This window comes from Aotus nancymaae, unplaced genomic scaffold (assembly GCF_030222135.1).
Source record: "Aotus nancymaae isolate 86718 unplaced genomic scaffold, 86718_ANA_hifiasm-v0.15.2.pri h1tg000007l, whole genome shotgun sequence".
NCBI lineage: Eukaryota > Metazoa > Chordata > Mammalia > Primates > Aotidae > Aotus > Aotus nancymaae.
Genome location: NW_026988418.1, coordinates 23,252,950 through 23,274,006, shown reverse-complemented (window position 1 = coordinate 23,274,006; position 21,057 = coordinate 23,252,950). Strand labels below are relative to the sequence as shown.

Sequence of the window (21,057 nt, the reverse complement as noted above, 5' to 3'; positions counted from 1 at the left end):
CTAAATCAGGGAACTATAAGTCCTGCTCAAGTCAACTTTAGAATGGAAACTAGGAGCCAGTTTATTAAGGGTCTTTCTAAGAAGTGTGAATTTCATCCTAAAGATCCAAAGGAATCATCAAAGGATATTAAACAAATAAATAATATGATCAGATTCAATGGGAAAAAAAGAGCATTCCAATCGAATTTGGAGAATTGATTAGAAGCAGGCAAAACCAGGGGCAGAGAAATCTTTTAGAAGGCTGTTTTAATAATCCAGGAAAGAAATTATGAGGGTTTAAGCCAAGGCAGGAACAGGAGGGATAGAGACACCAAGGAGGTAGAAAAGAAAGTCTCGATGACTAATTGGATATGGGCCCTGGCTTAAGAGAAATCGAGAATGACTTCCAAGGTTCTGGCTTTGGCAACTTAATGGATAGTGGTGTCGTTCTCGGAAATAGGAAACAGAAAAGTTGTAAATTGAGAGAGGTAGACAAAGGAGTGATGAGTTCAGTTTTGAACATGTTGATCTTGTAGAGAGGTGAAAACTGAATAGTGATTTAAAACTTTTAAATATGGAGTGGAATTCATAGTAGTTAAGATTAACCAATGATGTAATGGCAAGTGAGAATGGAAGACTGAGGAGAGCACTCAATTGCCAAGGAGTAGGTAAACAAAGAGAAGCCAACAAAGAAAATTCAAAACAATCGAAGGAGGCATGTGAGTGCTCAAAAACACAAAACGAAACAAAGAGAGTTTGGAGAAGGTTGGCACGATTGGCCATGTCCCAAACTGCAACGAGATCGTCTATAAATAAGATTGAAAAGTAATCACTAAATTTAAAACCACGGAGGTTGTTAGTAACTTGGTAAACAGAGTTTAAACAGAATGAAGGGATAAAATGCAAATGAAGCTTCCTGTGGGAAAAGAGGGAGCTGAGACAGTACACACCGCTCTTTCAAGGACGATTTTGGGGAAATGAATATTTACTTCACATGTTATCTTTAATAACAGATATTTTACTTCTGATTAAAAACATTTCCTTATTAAACAGAAGAAACTACATAGAAACATTTTCTTACCAAGGGTCATCATTATGAATATTGATGTTTTAAAGGATTTTAATAATAGTCGTGATTAACATGGAACTGCTGTGATTTTCTGGTAGGCGTTTCTGTTGCGCCTCTCTAACTGGCAGCAGTCAGTTCTTAGCAGCTATCAATCAGTCTGCTTCTAGGAACCCTGATGTACTATTTCTAACATGCTGTTCATTTTAGCCTAAAGCAAAACTCAATGTTGCCAGAAGTAAGTGATCTGTTTTTAGAATAATCTCTTAATATTGATGTTTAAAAATACGTCAATATGCTCTAATCATGAAGATAGTGCAGTACTTATTTATAGAGTAAAATGGCATAGTGTGACCAATCTGACTCTTGAACTTTATTTTTTGCTAGCCTCCACTCATGCACACTTCACTCTGCAGTGAATTCAACTCATGCGTTCATGCCCTCATTTACCCATATATACATTTATTCAATAATTATTGAGCCTTTGTTTTTCAATACTGTGCTAGGCAATGGTGAAAGAAAATGAATGAAACCCAATCCCAGCCCTGAGTAAGCTACTGCCTTGTAGAAATACTCAACAAATAACAGATAATTGCTGCCCAGCCTGAAAAGGTATATGATGGCAGAATGGATAACGTCAAAATATATGCTCCTTCTGAAAAGCACCGTGCTCTGTCTCACCCATTATTTACACATGGTTTTCCTCTGCCTGGAATGCCCCCAACTCCTTATTCTTCTAGCAAACTCTATTCATTTTTTCATGTTTCGAATCAATCTTTTTTTTCCTCTTTTAAGCTTCCCTGAGATTTCTCCTCTATACATAGGAATATGCAAGTTTCAAACCCAGATTGTTTGTCTTTCTTTTCATAAAGACAAATGAAGATGAGCTTTTTGTTGTCATTTTAAAATGTCATTTTTATGATTATTCAGGTATGGTGAGACCAACAGATCAGGAGATGAGATGATTGCTACCAAAAACATAGTTTGTTTCTCATGGTTGCTGAGAGGAGAGGGCACACCACACCACACAGAGCCAGAGGAAGCACCAAGTTCTGTCAGAAGGCAGAGAGAGTGAGGGGAATGTGGGCATGATACTCTTTTGTGGGTTTTTGGGAAGGAATGAACAGAGCAGGATAAGCAGGCTTAGGATTGGCTAGCTTGCATAACCAGCAGGCTTTGTACCTGGCCCCAGAGGGGTTGCAGCAGGGAAATAGTGGCTCTATGAGACCATCCATAAAGGAGACAGTTTGGGTACGGGGCTTTGGATAAGTTGCTTAGCTGATGAAAGGCACACTTTAGGAAGGGCGGACTCTCCAAGGTCAACAAAGCCCCACGAAGGTTGAAGCATCAATATAAATGACAGGCTTAATACAGGCACTAGAACAGTGACTGAAAATAAAAGTCAAGTATCTCTTGTCTGAAATATTTGGGAGCAGAAGTGGTTTGGGTTTTGAATTTTTTGTTGGATTTTGGATAGTTACATATACATAATGAGATATCTTGGGGACAGGACTTCAAATCTAAACACGAAGTTCACTTATGTCTCATATATCACTTATACACATAGCCTGGAGGTAATTTTATATAATAATTGTAATAATTTTGTGCATGAAACAAGGTTTGTGTTAAGTACTAATGTGTGGAATTCTGCACTTGTGATGTCCTGTCAGCATTCAAAAAGTTTCAGATTTTGGATTTTTGGATTAAGGATGTTCAACTGTAGTTATATTTGGACTAAATAACTATTTAGTAACTGCTATTATTTATTTATATATTTATTTACTTACATAGTTATTATTAGGAATGTCTAATTTAATGTAAATAGTCCAAACACTAAACTCTACCTTTTTTTCCCTTCCTTCTCCCCTTCCTTCTTTCCTTCCTTGATAACCCCCTACCTCTCTCTCTCCCTCCCTTGTTTCCTCTCTTCTTCCTTCTTTCATTCCTCTATTTCACTTCTTCTCTACTCTCCCCTCTTCTCTCTTCTTTCTTCTCTCTCCTTCTGTTTCCTCTCTCCTCCCTCTGTCTTTTCTTCATTTCATCAAATATTAATCAACTGCCTACTAAGAGCCTGGCACTATTCTAAATGCTAATTTTATCATCAATCCTCACAGAATCCTGGGAAGTAGAAAGTACTAGTCTCGTTTAGTAAATGAAGTTGTAGGACATAAAAAGGTTAAGTAACTTCCCAAGGTCAGAGATATCACAGGCAGCAGATGTGGTGTTCAAATAAGATTTGCTTGATTCTATTGTTATATGTTTAACCATTGTTCTAAATATACAACAAAAGTTACCACACCCTAAAAGTTTGAAATATTTGAGTCTAAATGTCACTTACCCACCAACCTGAGAACTGAACTAGTGTACTCTAGTTCAGAACAAGATTTCAAACATATTATGAACTTCAGAAACTTCAATTACACCTCATTCATTCATTCAACAAATATTTATCTGAACATCTGCTTTCTAAACTAAGTTCTATAACTTATTAGCTATGTGACATTAAGAAAATACTTAATCTCTCCAAGTCTTTGTTTCCTCATATATAAAATGTAGATAGTAATATTAATACCACTACTACAACAAGCTTGTTTTCCAAATCAAAATGGATGATACAAAAACATTTAGCAATTTATCTGCATAATGAAGTATGTATAATTCATAGGCATTGACTATCCATTCCATGGCTGATAAAAACATAAGTTCAGAATTTCAAAACCCAGTGCCTTCTGAGTAATGAAGTATACTTCTGTCTCAACTGAATAAAAACTTGCTGGTAAGTATTAGTTGGACATTCTTACCCTAAATAATATCCTGAAGGATCTCTCAATAGTAGAAAGTACTCCTGGAGAGTAATTCTTTAACAAAATCATATAAGTTCTAATTATGAGAAAAACTTAAATACTAATTGTATTCTATTGAAACATCAATTTTGTTTTTTAACTTGCAGGTCAGGGCTATATGTGGGAAGCATGGATTATATCTACCCCTGAGCCTGCTGGAAACATTGCTTAGCCATCAAGATTTGGGCTACCAAAATGAAATAAAGTAAGTGAACTTCTGTTAAGAACTGAATATTTGTATCTACCACCCCTTCCCAAATGATATGGTGAAGCCTCAACCCCAAATATGATGGCATTTTGAGACTGCCTTTGGGAGGTGATTAAGTTTAGATTAAGTCATAAAGGTGAAACCCCTATGATGAAATTATTGTCTTTGTAACTAGAGGAACAGATATGAGGGCGTCCTGTCTCTGCCATATGAGGATACAAAAGGTAGACGTCTGTAAGACAGGAAGAGGGCCCTCACCAAGAACTTAACCTGCCAGCACCTTCATCTTGGATTTTCTAGACTCCTACCTAGTGATGATATTTTGTGATAGCAGCCTCAACATTATATTCACTTGGTCTTCTGTTAGGATACCAAACACATAGGTCTGTCTTTAGAGTAGGAGTTCTATGTGTGAAACAATCAATTTCATCGCTTGATAAGTTAAGAATGTTTGCTTTTACTGAGATCAAAGGGTCTTCTTGCCATAGAAAAAGCAGGAAACTTCCACTTACAACCTACGCCTATCAGGGACTAGATTTACCATTCCACCTTGAACAACTAAAAATAGGACAAAATATATGAAGATTCTCAGACATCGAACAGCAAGCAGCACAAAACAATGACTTCTGGGAGAAGAAAAACAAAACAAGTGAGCCTTATTGCATAGGAAGGGGGAATTCAAGCAGAGCCCAACATTCTCCCTGAGTTAACGGGACAGAGTTTCAAGTTCAAGGAGGTCAAAAAGGCTAAAATAAAGTACAGAGGAGTAGAGAAGCAAGAAATCCCCAGGGAGTCCTCGCTGGAGATTTCCAAGAGTTACCCCTAAATCTTCATGTGAGTGCTGGCTGATACATTCATTTGAGGCAACTACCCAAGGCCAGGGAAAGTAACATCCTAGCAAAATGAGGTAGAAACATTATTAGATCTTACATGGGATTGGGAATACTTCATGTTTCCACAGCTGCTGAGGAAAATCTCGTAACACATGTGGTATTGAGTAGAAACCTTAAAAACGTACAGCATTGTAATGATGGGGCCAAATTACCCCAGACAAACTCAACAAATCTTAAAACTCTAACAAAGCTTGAAAATGATCAAAATGTTTTTGAGCAATTTAATTACATCTAAGAACAAAGCTCCCCAATTTCAAAAGAATAGAAAATATTGAACAATCAACAATATAAACATCACAATTTCTAAAATGTATTCAAAAATTGCAAAGCACAAAAAGAAGGAGGAAAAGTAGTGTAAGGTCTGTTGTCGCCAAGGATAAAAGGGAAGAAACTGAGGACAGCACAAAAGAAATCCAATGCGAAGGAATTTATTTAGGCTCCTGGGTGAGGTTCTGCGGTCCGACAGGAGGGTCCCGGAGAAGTCGCGCGGACTCCTCTTAGACGTGGGGTTTTATAGGGAGTGAAGGCATTTGATTGGTTGTGCTCAAGGTGAGTGGGGCCCAGATGGTAAAAAATGGCGGGGAGTAGGGGCCGGATGGGACAAAATGGTAGGCAGGGAGTGGGGTCCTGATGGGACAAAATGGTATTGGATAGGTCCTGGTGAAGCTTTTTTCCGGGCTCCCAGTGAAGAGGGAGTGTGTCCCAGCTCCCGGAGAGGGAAGGGGGTGTGTCTGAGCTCCCAGAGAGGGAAGGGGGTGTGTCCGAGCTCTCTGCCAGGGAAGGGGATGTGTCCGAGCTCCCGGCGAGGGAGGGGGTGCATCCAAGCTCCCCACGAAGGAAGGGGATGCATCCGAGCTCCCAGCGAGGGAAGGGGGTGTGTCTGAGCTCCTGGCGAGGGAGGGGGGAGCGTCTGAGCTCCCTGCAAGAGGGGGGCGGTGTGCATCCATGCTCCCAGCGAGGCAACCAGCCTTACAAGTAGGACCTATTATTCAGAGAAAAATCAATTATTAGAAGCAGATTCCTAAACAACACATACAATACAATTAGTAAACAAGCATGTTAACAGAGCACTTATAAATATACTTCACATGTTCCAGAAGGCATAGGAAAACATGAACATAATGAAAGACATGGAAGATTTTAAAAATCCAAATAGGACTTCTGAAGATAAAAAATACATGTAATAATGTGAAAAACACTAAACAGTTCGCAACAGAGGGACATTCTACACAATGCCTAGCCAGTGCTCCACAAAATTATGAAGGCCATTAAAAATGAGGAATATCTGAGAAACTGCCCCAGCCAACAAGAACATAAGAAGACATGAAGACTAAATGTAATGGTTTAGCCTGGAGGGAATCAGAAACAGAAAGGGAATATTAGGTAAAAACTAAGGATGTTGGAATTTTGGACTTCAGTTAATCATAATGTGTCAATATTTGCCCATTAATTGTAGCAATAGTATCATACTAATGTAAGATACTGACAAAAAGGGAAACCAAATATGAAGTATGTGGAATTCTCTGTACTATCTTTAATGTTTTGATGTAAAATCTAAAACTACTCTAAAAATAAGGTTTATTTTTAAAATACAGTACCTAAAGGAAAAAATGATGGAAGCAATGAAATATAAAACACACAATAACAAATAAGTGGGTTTTATGACATAGATATAGACAGTATCTAAAATAAAACTCAGTATGAAAAAATTAAAGAAAAACTAACTGAGTATCATTGAGCCTGTGACACCAGCAGCCTAATACATGGGAAATTGGAGTCTCAGAAAAGGAAGAGAGGTATGAAGGGAAGAAAAGTATGTTGAACAAATAATAGCTGCAAGATTTTCAAATTTGGAGAAAACTGTAAAGACATGGACCCAAGGATCTCGATGAACTTCGGACACAAGAAATTTGAAATAATCCATGCAAAAGTTCATTGTAATCAAATTGCTTAACTCAGTGGTAAAGAAAAAACCTTAAAAGTTCACAGAGAAAAAGACAAATGACAGTAGTCTTCCACTTTCTGTGGTTTCATTTTCCATGACTTCAGTTACCTGTGGTCTGAAAATATTAAGTGGAAAATTCCAGAAATAAGCAATTTATAACTTTTAAGTTGTGCATCGTTTAGAGTAACATGAAGAAATCTTATGGTGTCCTGCTTGGTTCTGCCTGGGATATTAGTCATTCCTTCATCCAACATATCCATGCTGTATATGCTACCCCCATGTTACCCAGTAGCTGTCTTGGGCATCAGATTGACTGTCATGGTATCACAGTGCTTGTGTTCAAGTAATTCTTATATTGCTCATTAATGGCCTCAAAGCAAAAAAGTAGTAATGCTGGCAACTTGGGTATGCTAAAGATAAACTGTAAAGTACTTTATTAAGTGAAATGGTGAAAGCTCTCAATGAGGAAAAAGTTGTATGCTGAGGTTGCTAAGATCTACATTAAGAACAAATCTATTTCTGCAATTGTAAAGAAGGGAAAAGAAATTTGTGCATAGGATAAATAGGCTTCAGTAGTAGCTGTGGTTTCAGGCATCCACAATGGGTCTTGGAATATATACCCTGTGGATAAGGGAAAACTACTTTAATTTCTTTCTTAAATTTTTAGTAGAAAATACCAGTGAACCCAACTGGCCCTGGTACTTTCTGTTTTGAAAGATTATTAATTATTGATTTAATTTATTTAATTAGGAAATCAACTCATATCCAGAATCTGGTCCCCCGTTACCCCCTCTATTGTTACTTAACTACACCCATCCATTTTCTTCTCCTGGATTCCTGTACTAGTCTCCTAATTGAACTCCATTTCTACTCTTATACCTAGTTTATCCTCACTTCGTCAGCTATTGTACTCTATTAACACACCTAAAAGAGTTCACATGATTGCTCTGCTCAAAACACTGCAAGCGGATGTTATTACACGTAGAAGGCAAAAAAAAAAAAAAGAAAAAAAAAAAAAGTTCTCTACACAAGCTCCCCATCACTTCTCTGGCTCCATCTAAAACTTCCTTTCCCTAATCTGTTCCAGTTACACCATGCCTCTTGTCTTCCTCAAACACACCATGCAGACATTCTCCTTAGCTCCTATACTTTGAATATTCCCTCTGCCTTGAAAGCTCTTCCCACAGATATCCTTATGCTAACTCCCTCACCTTCTTCAAGTGTTTGCTCAAATATCTCCTGTCAATGAGGCCTACACTAACAATCCTATTTAAAGCTGTGGTCCCCATCTTTTGTTCCCCTTAAGCTACTCTCCTTTTGTTTTCTTTTATACACTTATCAACCTCTAATGAATTAGGTAACTTACTGATTTATCACGTATATAGCTAATATCTGTATCTACCCGGTAGACAACAGTGCCGTGGGGAAGGCAGGGTTTTTGTTTTATTCATTGATGTATCCGAAGTGTCTAGAGCAGTGCCTGGCACATAGTACGTTCTCAATAAATATTTATTGACTTCAACTGCATTGGAGGTTGGGGATACATTGACTTGAACTGAATTACAGGGACAATTTCTCAAAATATTCTCAGGGAGGCAGATACATAAATTCTTCCCAGTCTTTATCTCATGAGCAACTTGAAGAAGACCTTTCTTACTCACCTCATCAAAATCAGGTTTCTTGTGCTATACTCTATGATGGGACCCTGTCATTTTATTTGCTAACACTTATCACTGTTTGTCATTATGTGTGTATTTGTGTGATTTGTTAGTTTAATGTCTGCATAGTGATCTTCATGCTAGCAAGGGGCACGACTATTTACTCATACTGTATTTCCAACATCTAGTCTAGTACTTGGCTGTATTAGTCTGTTCTCACACTGCTATAAGAAACTATCTAAGACTGGGTAATTTCCAAAGAAAATAATTAATTGACTCACAGTTCTGCAGACTGTACAGTAACCATGGCTGGGAAGCCTCGGGAAACTTACAATCATGGTGGAAGGCAAAGGGGAACCAAACAGGTCTTATTGTGGCAATGTAGGAGAGAGAGAGAGAGAAGTGAGGGGGGAAGTGCCACAGTTTTAAACCATCAGACCTCATGAGAACTCACTCACCATCACCAGAACAGCATGGGGGAAATCTGCCCTCATGATCCAATCACCTCGCACCAGTTTCTTCCTTCAATACATAGGGTTTACAATTTGACATGAGACTTGGGTGGTGACGCAGAAAGAAATAATATCATTCTGCCCCCAGGCCCTCCCAAATCTTATGTTCTTTTTACATTTCAAAATGAACCAAGCCTTCCCAACAGTCCCCCAAAGTCTTAACTCATTCCAGCATTAACTCAAAAGTCCAAGTCCAATGTCTCATCTGAGACAAGGTAAATCCCTTCTACCTGTGAGCCTGTACAATCAAAAACAAGTTAGTTTCTTCCAAGATACATAGGGATATAGGAATTGGGTAAATGCTCCCATTCCAAAAGGGAGAAATTGGCCAAAACAAAGGAGCTACAGGCCCCATGCAAGTCGAAAACTAAGCAGGGCAGTCATTAAATCTTATAACTCCACAATAATTTCTTTTGACTCTATGTCTCACATTCAGAGCATGCTGATGCAAGGGATGGGCTCTTAAGGCCTTGGACAGCTCTGCCCCTCTGGTTCTTCAGCATACAGCTCTTTGGCTGGTTTCACAGGCTTGCATTGAATGCCTGTGGCTTTTCCAGGCACATTGTTGCAAGCTGTCAATGGATCTACCATTCTGGGGTCTGGAGGATTATAGCCCTCTTTTCACAACTCCACTAGGTAATGCCGTACTGGGGACTCTGTACTAGGGCTCCAATCCTACATTTCCCCACTCTACTGCCTTAGTAGAGGTTCTCCATGAGGGCTTCACCCCTGCAGCAGATTTCTGCCTGAACAGCCAGGCATTTCCATACATCCTCTGAAATCTAGGCAAAGACTCCCAAACTCTTGCCTTCTCTGCACATCCACAGGTCTAACACCCCATGGAAGCTACCAAGGCTTGGGGTTTGCATCCTCTGAAGCCATGGCTTGAGCTGTACCTTGGTCCCTTTTAGCCACAGCTAGAGCAGGCACCATGTCCTGAGGCTGCACAGAACAGTGGAGCCCTGGGCCTGGCCCATGAAACCATGTTTTCCTCCTAAGCCTCCAGGCCTGTAATGGGAGGGACTGCCAAGAAGATCTCTCAAATGCCCTGAAGACATTTTCTGCATTCTCTTGGCTATTAATATATAGCTCCTCATCACTTATGCAAATTTCTGCAGCCAGCTTGACTTTCTCCCCAGAAAATATGCTTTTCCTTTCTACCTTATAGTTAGACTACGCATTTTCCAAACTTTTATGCTCTACTTCCCTTTTAAACATAAACTGCTATTTTAGACCATCTATTTGCAAATGCTCATGACTACACTTCTAGAAACAGCCAGGTCACATCTTGAATGCTCTGCTGCTTAGAAATTTCTTCTGCCAGATATCCTAAATTATCTCTCTCAAGTTCAAAGTTCCACAGATCTCTCAGGCAGGAGCAAAATGCTGTCAGTCTCTTTGCTAAAGCATAGAAAGAGTGACCTTGTCCTCATTGGAGAACACCTCAGCCTGGATGTCGTTGTCCATATCACTGTCAGCATTTCAATCAAACCATCCAACAAATCTCTAGGAAGTTCCAAACTTTTCCTCACATCTTCCTGTCTTCTTCTGAGCCTTTGAAAATGTTCCAACCTCTGCCCGTTACCCAGGTCCAAAGTCACTTCCACATTTTCAGGTATCTTTATAGCAGTGCCCCCAGTCTCCTGGTACCAATTTTCTGTATCAGTCTATTTTTACATTGCTGTAAGGAGCTACCTGAGACTGGGTAATTTAGAAGAAAAGAGGTTTAATTGACTTACAGATTTACAGCGTTAACAGGAAGGATGGCTGAGAGGCCACAGGAAACTTAGAATCATGGCAAAAAGCAAAGGGAAAGCAAGCATATCTTACCAAAGCAAAGCAGGAGAAACAGAGAGTCAGTGAAGAAGGATGTGCCACTTTTAAACCATCAGATCTTGTGAAAACTATGAAGAGAACAACATGGGGGATATCTGCCCCCATGATCCAATCACCTGCCACCCGGTCCCTCCTTCAACACATGGGGAATACAATTTGACATGAGATTTGGGTGGGACACAGAGGCAAACTCCACCATTGGCACATGATAGGTGCACAGTAAATGTCTGAGGGATTTACTTATTCATTTATTTAGCAAGCATTCACTGGGTGCCTACTATATACCAGGCACTACTCTTACATACTAGGAATATAGATATGACTAAAACAAAACCCCTTTCCTCATAAAACTTATATTCTAATGGGGAAGATGAATAATAAATAAGTTAGAATATATGGCATGTCACATGGTGATAAGAGCAATACAGAAAAACAAAGGATAAAAGTTTTGGGGCACATCAATCAATGAACATATGAATAATGAGGTTATGATATTGAGCTTAGCCAATGAATTTCCACTGTTCCAGCTTTGGACTTGAGAGTCTGCCTTCTTTAAAATCTTGGGGGTGGTTTGATGAAGGTGAGAGGGGTGGTTAAGCTGGAAATGCAGAAAACTGAGCTAAGAGCTGAGTAGAAAATTATAAGACTAAAATTAAGAATCCCAAAATAGCACCAATCTAAAGGAAGAAAAAGCAAGTATCAAAGCTCACATTATACCTATACATAGTAGAGACTCAATAGATACTTGTTGATTAAAAATTGAGATCCAGAACCAAGATCCTAAGAATCAGAAATATGAGACCAAGAGAAAATGGGGAGCAAATAAGGTTAGGCTACTTATCCTATCAACACTCTGAGTTTCTCACTGTTTTTGTGCAGATCAGAGAAGCACACAGATTTCTTTATTCACCTGTCTTTGACCTTTAAATGTTCAAGGATATCAAAACCGTAAGAACTAAAAAAGAATTGCATTTACAAGAAATAAACCTGTTTCATCCCTAAACAGTCATTGGCTAAAGCTTGCTTTGTTGAATCAAATCCATTTTGTTAAGGGCTTTGTATGCAAACCTATATCCTTAAGAGATTAAAGATGCAATTTAGACACACATTTTAGAAGCTGAATGCACGAATCATTATTTTAGTACATATTGTCCATTAATCTGCTGTTCAATTGGGAACCCATTTGGAATGTGGCTGCTTGCTAATTAGCAGGATTCTAGTGCTGAGCTGCTTCCTGACTAAATGTCCTTTAGAATCAATAAAACATCAGGAGAGATTATGGTGATGTGGGATTAGCACCATCTAACCAAATAAAATGAGTTGTGTTTCCTCCTTAAACTATCATGTTGTAAGAGCTGACAAGAGGAGCAATTTCACAAACCCTGTTACAAAGTCGTTGTTATTTTTTAACATTGAGATTTGTTTTTTTGCCATTTGCCTACCAATTAGCAGAGACATTAGTGAATGACTGCCAGGGTAAGGCGATTTTGAGAAAGACTTGATTACGATTTCAAATCTCTACTCTGAATCACCCTTATGTAAAATGAGTTCAGGTTCTGTTGGATGGAAATTATTATCCGTGTTCTTGGCCAGGAACATGTAAATCAGAATTAGCATTTAATGTTTCTGTGTGACTTTGCAATAAATGGTAATTAAGGAGGGCAGAGAGAGAACAGGAGACAAACTAATGCTCTAAAATTGTATTGGCAAAATTAAATGCTTCGAACCAGTTTAAAACACATGCACACAAGCCAAATTGTGTTGGGGGAAGGGATAAATAATAAAGCTGCTATGGAAGCTTCATGAATAGAGGGGAGCAATTGACACAGCCACAAGTAGGACTTATCATACACATCTGGCCCATCATTGAGAGTGTAATTAAGTTGAAAAAGACTGGTTTTGCTAATCCCAGGAACAACCAGAGGATTTTAGAAGATAAAGGAAATATGAGGTGTTTGATTCAGCAATTACTTTTAAAGGAAATAGGAAATGTGTTAGGTAGCAAGGTACTAGAGAAGTGCTATAGATCTGCCCATTGGCTGTGCCTTAGAAATTAGACCTGCTATCTTTTCTCTTCCAGAAAATGATAAGTACTTTATAAATATTAACTCTTTTAATTCTTGCAACTTTCCCATGAAATAGTTATATGATTTTTCAAGTGAGGAAACTGAGGCACAGAGAGGCTAAAACCAACACACAATTGATAAATGAATTCATTAGTAAGGCTAAGTCAAATGCGGGCTCTCTACCTTCAGTCTTGGCTCTTAGTCACTACACTATACTGATTCTCCTACAAGTCCTATGAAACTCAGTTTATAAGATAATGGCTAGGCACAGAGGCTTTGGCCAAACTGCCTGAGTTCCAGAGCTGGCTTCACCCTTGGCTTGATGCTGAACAGAGTTCTGGATTTGAGTTTAGTATCTCTTGCCCTCTCCTCTCCTCCAGGACCCAGGAGGCATGTAAGGTATGAATATCAAAGAGGGAGACTTTTAAGCTCCAGGGGCAGGTATGATCCAAAGAAGCCCAGAGCTTGGAAGCAACATTTCCTTACTGATGTAGGCTATCTATCACCTCTTCAGCCCCCATCTATGGGGAAACCCAGCATGAGTACTAGATGGCAACCTGGCTCTGAAATACGCTAGCTTTGGGAACTTAAGTAACAAATTTCTCTTCCTTAATTTTCTCATCTGTCAAATGGGTATAATAAGAATTCATTTGTTAAGATTTCAGAGTTTATTGCCTCTGTATCAGGGAAGGGCTGTACTTCTCTCAGTTAACTGAAAGGTGGGAAGAATACAACTTAGTACATGAACAAGAAGTCTAGAACAGAAAAACAATGCAAGTGAATGAGTATCTCAGTATCAAGGTTAAATGATGTGGTCAAAATAACCTCCTGACTTGATTGGGTAAAAATTAATTCATGTGCACCTAATACCTCCCAGACATGGGGCTACGTGCTCTATACGGCTACACAGAATAGCCTCAGGAGCCCCATGAGTTGATTTTCCTTTTAGAACCACTTCACAGATGAGTAAACTAAGGTTTAGAGACATTAAATAAATTACTCTCAAAAGTAAGCCTTCTTTGACTCTTACTTCTTTCTGAAAGACCTGTTAAGGGCTGAACTGTATCCCTCCAAGGTTCACATATTGAAGTTTTAATCCGCAGTATTTCAGAATATGACTATATTTGGAGGGCCTTTTAAAGAAGTGATAGACTGGTTACAGTAGCTCACACCTGTAATTCCAACACTTTGGGAGGCCAAGGTGGGCAGATCACTTGAGGTCAGGAGACCAGCTTGGCCAACCTGGGAAAACCCCGCCTCTACTAAAAATACAAAAATTAGCTGGCATGATGGCACATGCCTATAGTCCCAGTTACTCTGGAGGCTGAGGCACAATAATCACTTGAACCTAGGAGGCAGAGTTTGTAGTGAGCTGAGATTGTGCCACTGCTCTCCAACTTGGGTGACAGAGTAAGACTCTGTCCCCCAAAAAAAATAAATAAATAAAAAAGTGATAACTGAGTTAAAATGAGACTGTTAGGGTGGTTCCTAATCCAATCCGAATGGTGTCCTTCTAGAAAGTGGACATTTGGACACACAAAGAGACACCAGGGATACAGGTGCACAGAGGAAAGACCATGCACAGAGGACACAGCAAGAAAGTGGCCATCTGCAAGCCAAGGAGAGTGGCCTCGGAAGAAACTAAACCTACTGGCACATTGATCTTGGACTTCTGGCCTCCAGAACTGTGAGAAAATAAAGTTCTGTTGTTTAACCTATGTGATCTGCAGTATTTTGTTATGGCAGCCTGTCTTAGACCATTTGGACTGCCGTAACAAAATACTATTGACTGGGTGCATAATAAACAACAGAAATTTATTTCTCACATTTCTGGAGGCCAGGAAGTCCAAGATCAAGGCACAAGCAGATTCAGTGTTTGGTGAGGGTCCACTTCTTTAGAGACAGATGTTTTCTCACAGTGACCTCCTATGGTGAAAGCAGAAAAGGGTCTTTCTTGGCCTCCTTTATAAGAACACTCATCCCATGCATGAGGGCTCTGCCCCCATGAGCAAATCACTTCCCTAAGACCATACCTCCTAATATGATGGGAGTGAGGAGTTCAGTACATGAATGTGGGGGAGAGATAAACATTTAGACCATAACACAGCCCCAGAAAACTAATATAGTCCCTAAAGGCTAAAGGCCTCTTCAGCAATCTTCCTGTCTGGCTCCTCCTTCTGGCATATTTTATTTCCCTTGGCTGAAGTAGAGGATTACAGCATTATGAAGGGAATTCTTCAAATCATGGGACTTAATTTCTGATTCTGGTGGTCTAAGCAGAGCTGACTCTTTAGCAATATTCTATACTATGTCTCAGCTGAGCTTGGTGGGATTTCTAGGAGCTAACCAGGTGAGAGATGGGAAAGAGTATTTCAGAGAGAACGAGCAGTATGTGCTGAGACAAAAAGACAAACAAAAATAAGTTTGGAGAACTACAAACTGTTCATTATAACTAGAGCATAGATTTCAGGAGGCCAAGAAAGGTAATGGACTTGGGAGGTGAACATCAGCAAACCTTTTGACTCAAGTCTTCATAACCCTCATAGAAGAGCATGCCAACTGAAACTACCTTCATCAATATTACAAGAACGTGTCAATAAAATAACCTACATTTTGTGTGTTTTGTACATTTAGGTTTGTTTGATTTTTTAATATGTAAGGTTTTTTGTATAAAATGGCATGTACCTAACAACCCCTAACTAAAATTTCTATGAAAAAGAAGAGACAACACACGAGTAGCAAAAACTGATTGATAGGCACTCTCGTGTCAGAATGTACAAAAAAAAAAAATATTCACTAACTATAAATAAATGGAATGTGGGAAAATCAATGAGTTGTTTGCCCCAAGCTGTGCCTTACCCACCTATAAGAAGTGCAAAAAAACAGAAGAGACTTTATCCCTTCACCACAATCTTCCCCTTGATTTGGAGACCCCAAGTCTTGATAAACCAGAAAATTACACAAGTACTGTTTTCTTGTGCAGCCTGAGCACTATGGTTCCTCACATCTCCTTTTGCTTCCTCCCCTGCCCAAGCATACACACATGTATGCTTAACCGTACACCACTCTTCTGTGCCTGTTTGGAGAGCTCAGCTGTCAATAATGACAGCAGAAAATTGAAGTAAGTGAGGTGAGAAGGGAAAAATATGACTATGGTGCTTGCACTTGGTGAAGGTAATATCTGATAACAAAGTGGTAGAGGTTTGAACAGAGAGGAAGACCACTGTCAGTTGTATATGATGAGGAGCATATAGCTTATGGCATACTATACCAATTTGGGGTGTGCGATATCCAACAAATGTGGCGAGAAGATGCTATCTCTGTTCTACCAAGGTGAAATGCACCAGGTGTATGCCTGAGAGGCACCAGGAATGGAGGAAAGTTGTCAGCTGCCCTTGACTTCAAGTCTAAGTGATCAGTGAGCAAGGCCAAAGGAAATCAATGCAACTCATCTGTTGGATTGTACTGAATGTGAATACATACTCATTTGAAGCACAATACCTAATTTAAAACACACACATACACACACACACACACACACACACACACACTACCAAACATGGAAAGGGAGCCACAATTCTGCAGGTTCCAAATCTCAACAGACCTTTGAAATTGATTACTCTAAGAAAAAATTAGAAAATCATTTTTTTGAAGAGTATAAGAAGCCATGTCCTCTATTGAAATGAATTGGAAAGTAATCAACATTATGAGACATTTTATGTCCAAATGACACAAAAATGAAACTTAAAAAGCACAAAGCGTGAACAGAAGAAACTAGAAAGAACTTTGGTAAATATGGATGGTTTCAAGAAAAATAAAAGTTCTGTAGCAGAATTAAGAGACAACCAGGAATCAATATATAATGTCAAATTTAAGAGGCTTTCACAAAATCTAGAGAAATATAACAAAGAAGAAAATTAGGATAGTAGATATAAAAGAATAAGAATAGAGATTCAACATAAGAGGTCTTGGTATTGTGAAAAAGAAAACTAGAAAAAATGGAAAAAGAAAAAGGGAAGTCCCAACTAAAGAAACTTTGCAGAGCTGGTACAGCTGTACAGACTGAAGAGACTCAGTGTTATGTAAGCTATATTAAGAAAAATGTATGCACATCTATTTCAACAAAACTTTTACATTATAAAGACAAAGGCAATTATTCAGGGATCCAGGCCAAAAACCCAATAAAACTAAACCAAAGCAAATAAAGAGAAACTTAATTATAAATGACCAAAAATCAGACTGACATCAGACTTCTGCAATAATAAATGTCAGAAGACGCTACAGCCATGTACGTGGAACTGCAAAGATCACAAAAATGTAACTGAAGTTAAGTCACATTATGTTCGCATAGATTTGGAGTCAGGGCATAAATCCTGGCTGTCCCATTGATATATGTGCCCTTGGGCAAGTCACTTACACGCCTCCTAAGATGGTTGTCTCAATTAAATAAGATGTGTTTGTCTCGATTAAATGAGATAATGCACAAAAAGTACTCAGAATATTCACACCATGCCATTTTAACTTGATAAACTCAGTTAATCAAGGTGGAATTGAACTCAGGTCTGCCTGAGTCTAGAATGAGGCTCACAGAAGTCCTCCAGTCCTGTCCTGTCTGGCTTGACATTGGAGATTTGGTACTTACTTTTGTTATTAGAATTGCAGTGCCTAATATGGCAACTAGAACCCATTCCCACATTTGAGTTGTGAACAGCACTTTGAAGGTCTTGGGGTAATGTAAAAAATGGGAGAGAAAATAAATATTTTATTAGAAGGATCTTAAAAATTTTATTGGTCATGTAAGTCCTATACCATTCAAATCAAGCAATATCCAAGTTAATACTTAAAATTTTTTCCCTCAATCTACTTCCCCTGCTGTCAGCGTATAATCAAGAAGGAACAGGAAAGTTTCTGATGCCATTTTATACAGAGTCTTATGTCACATTATATCTGATATCTAAGACAACACTACCTGATAACTCCTAACAGATCTGAAAAAGTAAATGTTGTGTAATGTGTAAATATTAATGAATATAAGTTTGTTGTTGTGTGTGTGTGATTTTTTTTCATCAAAGAGTCAGAAGGTTCTGTAGCCATAAACCTGGACATTTTTAAAGGGTCTGAAAATAAATTGCAAGAAGTGCAGAAGACAGGAGATGCTTCTATTGTAGTTTATTTGCAGATCTGTGCTAATATCAGATCTTTATATAATTATTAATATTCCACAAGAGTGCTTGCTATTTCTTGTTCAACTTTCTCTTACCTTCCTAGACCTGCAGCATCTGATACAGTCGTCAGTTTATCTGACTGGCAGTCCTGCATAGTCATCACTTATCTATTCATGTACCTAAAATGGCATGAAACTCTGGAGGCCACATGTTCAAAGCCCAATGTCAGGATGCTTATCCTGACCAAATAATTTCTCTAAATGTTATATTATATATAGGAAAGGCTTCATAAAGTATAAGCAAAATAGTTACTTATTTAACTTACGATTTTCTTTAAAGATAATAGTATCATACGACATTAGAACTTCTCCTTTACAAACCAAGCTTGCTCTTTATTTTTGCTTGACTTCTTCTGATGGACAAGATGGAGAAAGATAAAGATACTTAGTTGAGGTTTGGTTGCTAGCAACAGAAACTGTCTTTTGCTAACATAATCAAGAAGAAATATTTTCAAAGGATATGAAGTAACACAAAACTGGAGGAAAATAAAATTTCAGGAAGGACCAGAACCAAAGATTAAGACAGATAGAGGCAGAGACAGAGGGAGAGAGAGAAGAAGAGAGGGAGGGATAAAGGGAGAGAAGGATAAGTAGATTGAGATTAACTAAAGGAGGTGGGTCACAACATTGGCTAAGGTAGGGTATGGGACTTTGACTATATCATAGTCCTATCCACACTGTATCCGAAAGGAAACCAGTAGCTGTCACCCCAGAGAAGAGCATATTTATATATAAATGGAGGATGGATGCTGGACAAGCGAATATAAGTGATTTTCAATGTTGAAGTTTTACTAAACTACTTTTTAAGCTTTAAATGATTACCTGGTTGTCACTTGCAGACATATTACTCAATGTAATTTAAACTTCAGAATTTACTGACTATTGTGTTCTTGCACTCAGCACCCATATTTATCCACTTCTATGATTTTTCTGCATTGCAATGCTTTCCAAACTTATGAAGGTTAAAAAGAACCTTTCTGAAACCCTCTTGACACTAAGCTCTAGAACTGTTTTAAGTTCTATAAGTGAGATGCAATTTCATGAGATTTGAAAGGCAGAAGCATCGGTGAGAGGCCAGTGGCACAGTTTACTTATTTATTTATATCAACAGCAGTAGCAACTCCAGAAACTGGCAAGTGTTTGTTTTTCCAGTGGCCAGAAATCAGTGTGTACTACCTGATGACAACTTCGTAGCTAGGGGCAATTGAGACATCAGCCAGATTTTCCTGCTGTTCCCTGATCTCTGGACCACATCTGCTGAGGCTGGACCCTGAACTTAGTGACACACTCCAACTTCCATTCTAATGGCTTTGCAATAATTCCCTATATCAAAGCACTTTCTAATAAAGATATATAAAGTAGTTTCTGTTTCCTGCATTTGACCCTAAATGATAGAAGTATCAAAAAGCTTATTCAATGTCACTAACAATATAAACAGAGCTTCATTGGACATTTTTTCAGGGCAATCATATTGATTACCAATTTATGTTTCCTTTTCTTGCACAGATGGCAGAATTTTGTTGAGATGCTGAGCAGAGCTTCTGCTGATTTGTTATCTGATTTGCCTACAGGTGGGTTCCATTATTTTTTTGCTCCAGAGAGACCTCTGTTTTCCACAGCTATTGTTGACTATGCTGCCTAGCTTGAGTGGTTTTCTTGTTGGGTTTCATCTCATTTCTCTCAGAAATGTAAACAGCTCCCCAGTGAAGGAAAAATGGGAGTGAAAATCATCTTAATGGCTATTTTTTTAGCCCAGTTGGATCATAAAAGGCACAATTCTCCAAGTTTTATTTTATCATGAGACATTCTCTAGTGGTAGCCCTTAAAGATGAATGCAGACATTTATAAATGTTAGTATTATTTATTAGAATCAGATGGACAGTCCCTTAGATCAAAGAAGCTCATAGCTAGGTATTTATTCTACTGATGTCTCAACAAAAAAACCTCTGAGATGTGTGTGTGTGTGTGTAGATATATATATATACACACACACATATATATATATGTTTAGTGTAGCTTTTTTTGTAAACATTTTTTAAAATGGAGATAATAGATCCTCCATGGACTGTTTAATTAAATTACAATATAACTAATTGATAAACTATGCAGTTGTAAAATAACATGGCTGGGTTGCTATAGGAAGATTTCCAAGACATATTATTAAGTGAAAATTGTAATGATGCCTTGGGCAAAATATTTAGCAATTAGTAACTTTTAAATATGACAGGCGAAAAAATATGCATTGATATTAATCTGCTGTTATAGTTTTTCTGTTTACTACATCCATCAACCATTTACTGATTGCCCTTTGGATCAAAATACAAAGTACTGAATGTGCATGTGTGTGTGTGTGTGTGTGTGTGTGTGTGTGTGTGTGTGTGTGTCCAGGATTAAATAAATCAGTCTGTATCCAAGTGGAAAAACCTAAGAAACCTTACCAGGTATTTCAGACAGAGGGTATTTACTACAGGGGATTGGTTGTGTAAGTATCCGAAGGCTGAAAGATAAAAAAGGATATGATGAGTACATTCATTTCCCAGGGCTGCCATACAAAATACCACAGTCTTGGTGGCTTGAAACAATAGAAGTTTATTCTCTTACAGTTCTGGAGACTGGAAATACCAGCGTGTATGCAGGGCCAGGCTCTCTCTGAACACTCTAGAGAAGAGTTCTTTCTTGCCTTTTTCAGCTTCTAGTAGCCCTAGGCCTCCTTTAGCTTGTTATTGTGTAACTCCAATCTCTGCCTGTGTTTTCACAAGGCCTTCTGTCTCCTCTGTGTCTCTGTATCCAAGCATTCCTCTTCTTTTTTTTTTTTTTTTTTTCTTTT

The 21,057-nt window shown here is 38.5% G+C and overlaps 1 protein-coding gene across 1 annotated transcript in view; it reads left to right on the top strand.

Annotated features, from left to right (window-relative positions):
- The window catches only part of CUNH1orf87 (chromosome unknown C1orf87 homolog), an 81,007-nt gene that overhangs the window by 41,577 nt on the left and 18,373 nt on the right, over positions 1-21,057 (top strand). The window contains exons 7-8 of the mRNA XM_012442468.2: positions 3,996-4,093; positions 19,737-19,801. Of these exons, the coding sequence (XP_012297891.2) occupies positions 3,996-4,093; positions 19,737-19,801 (163 nt within the window). The remainder of the gene's footprint in view (positions 1-3,995; positions 4,094-19,736; positions 19,802-21,057) is intronic.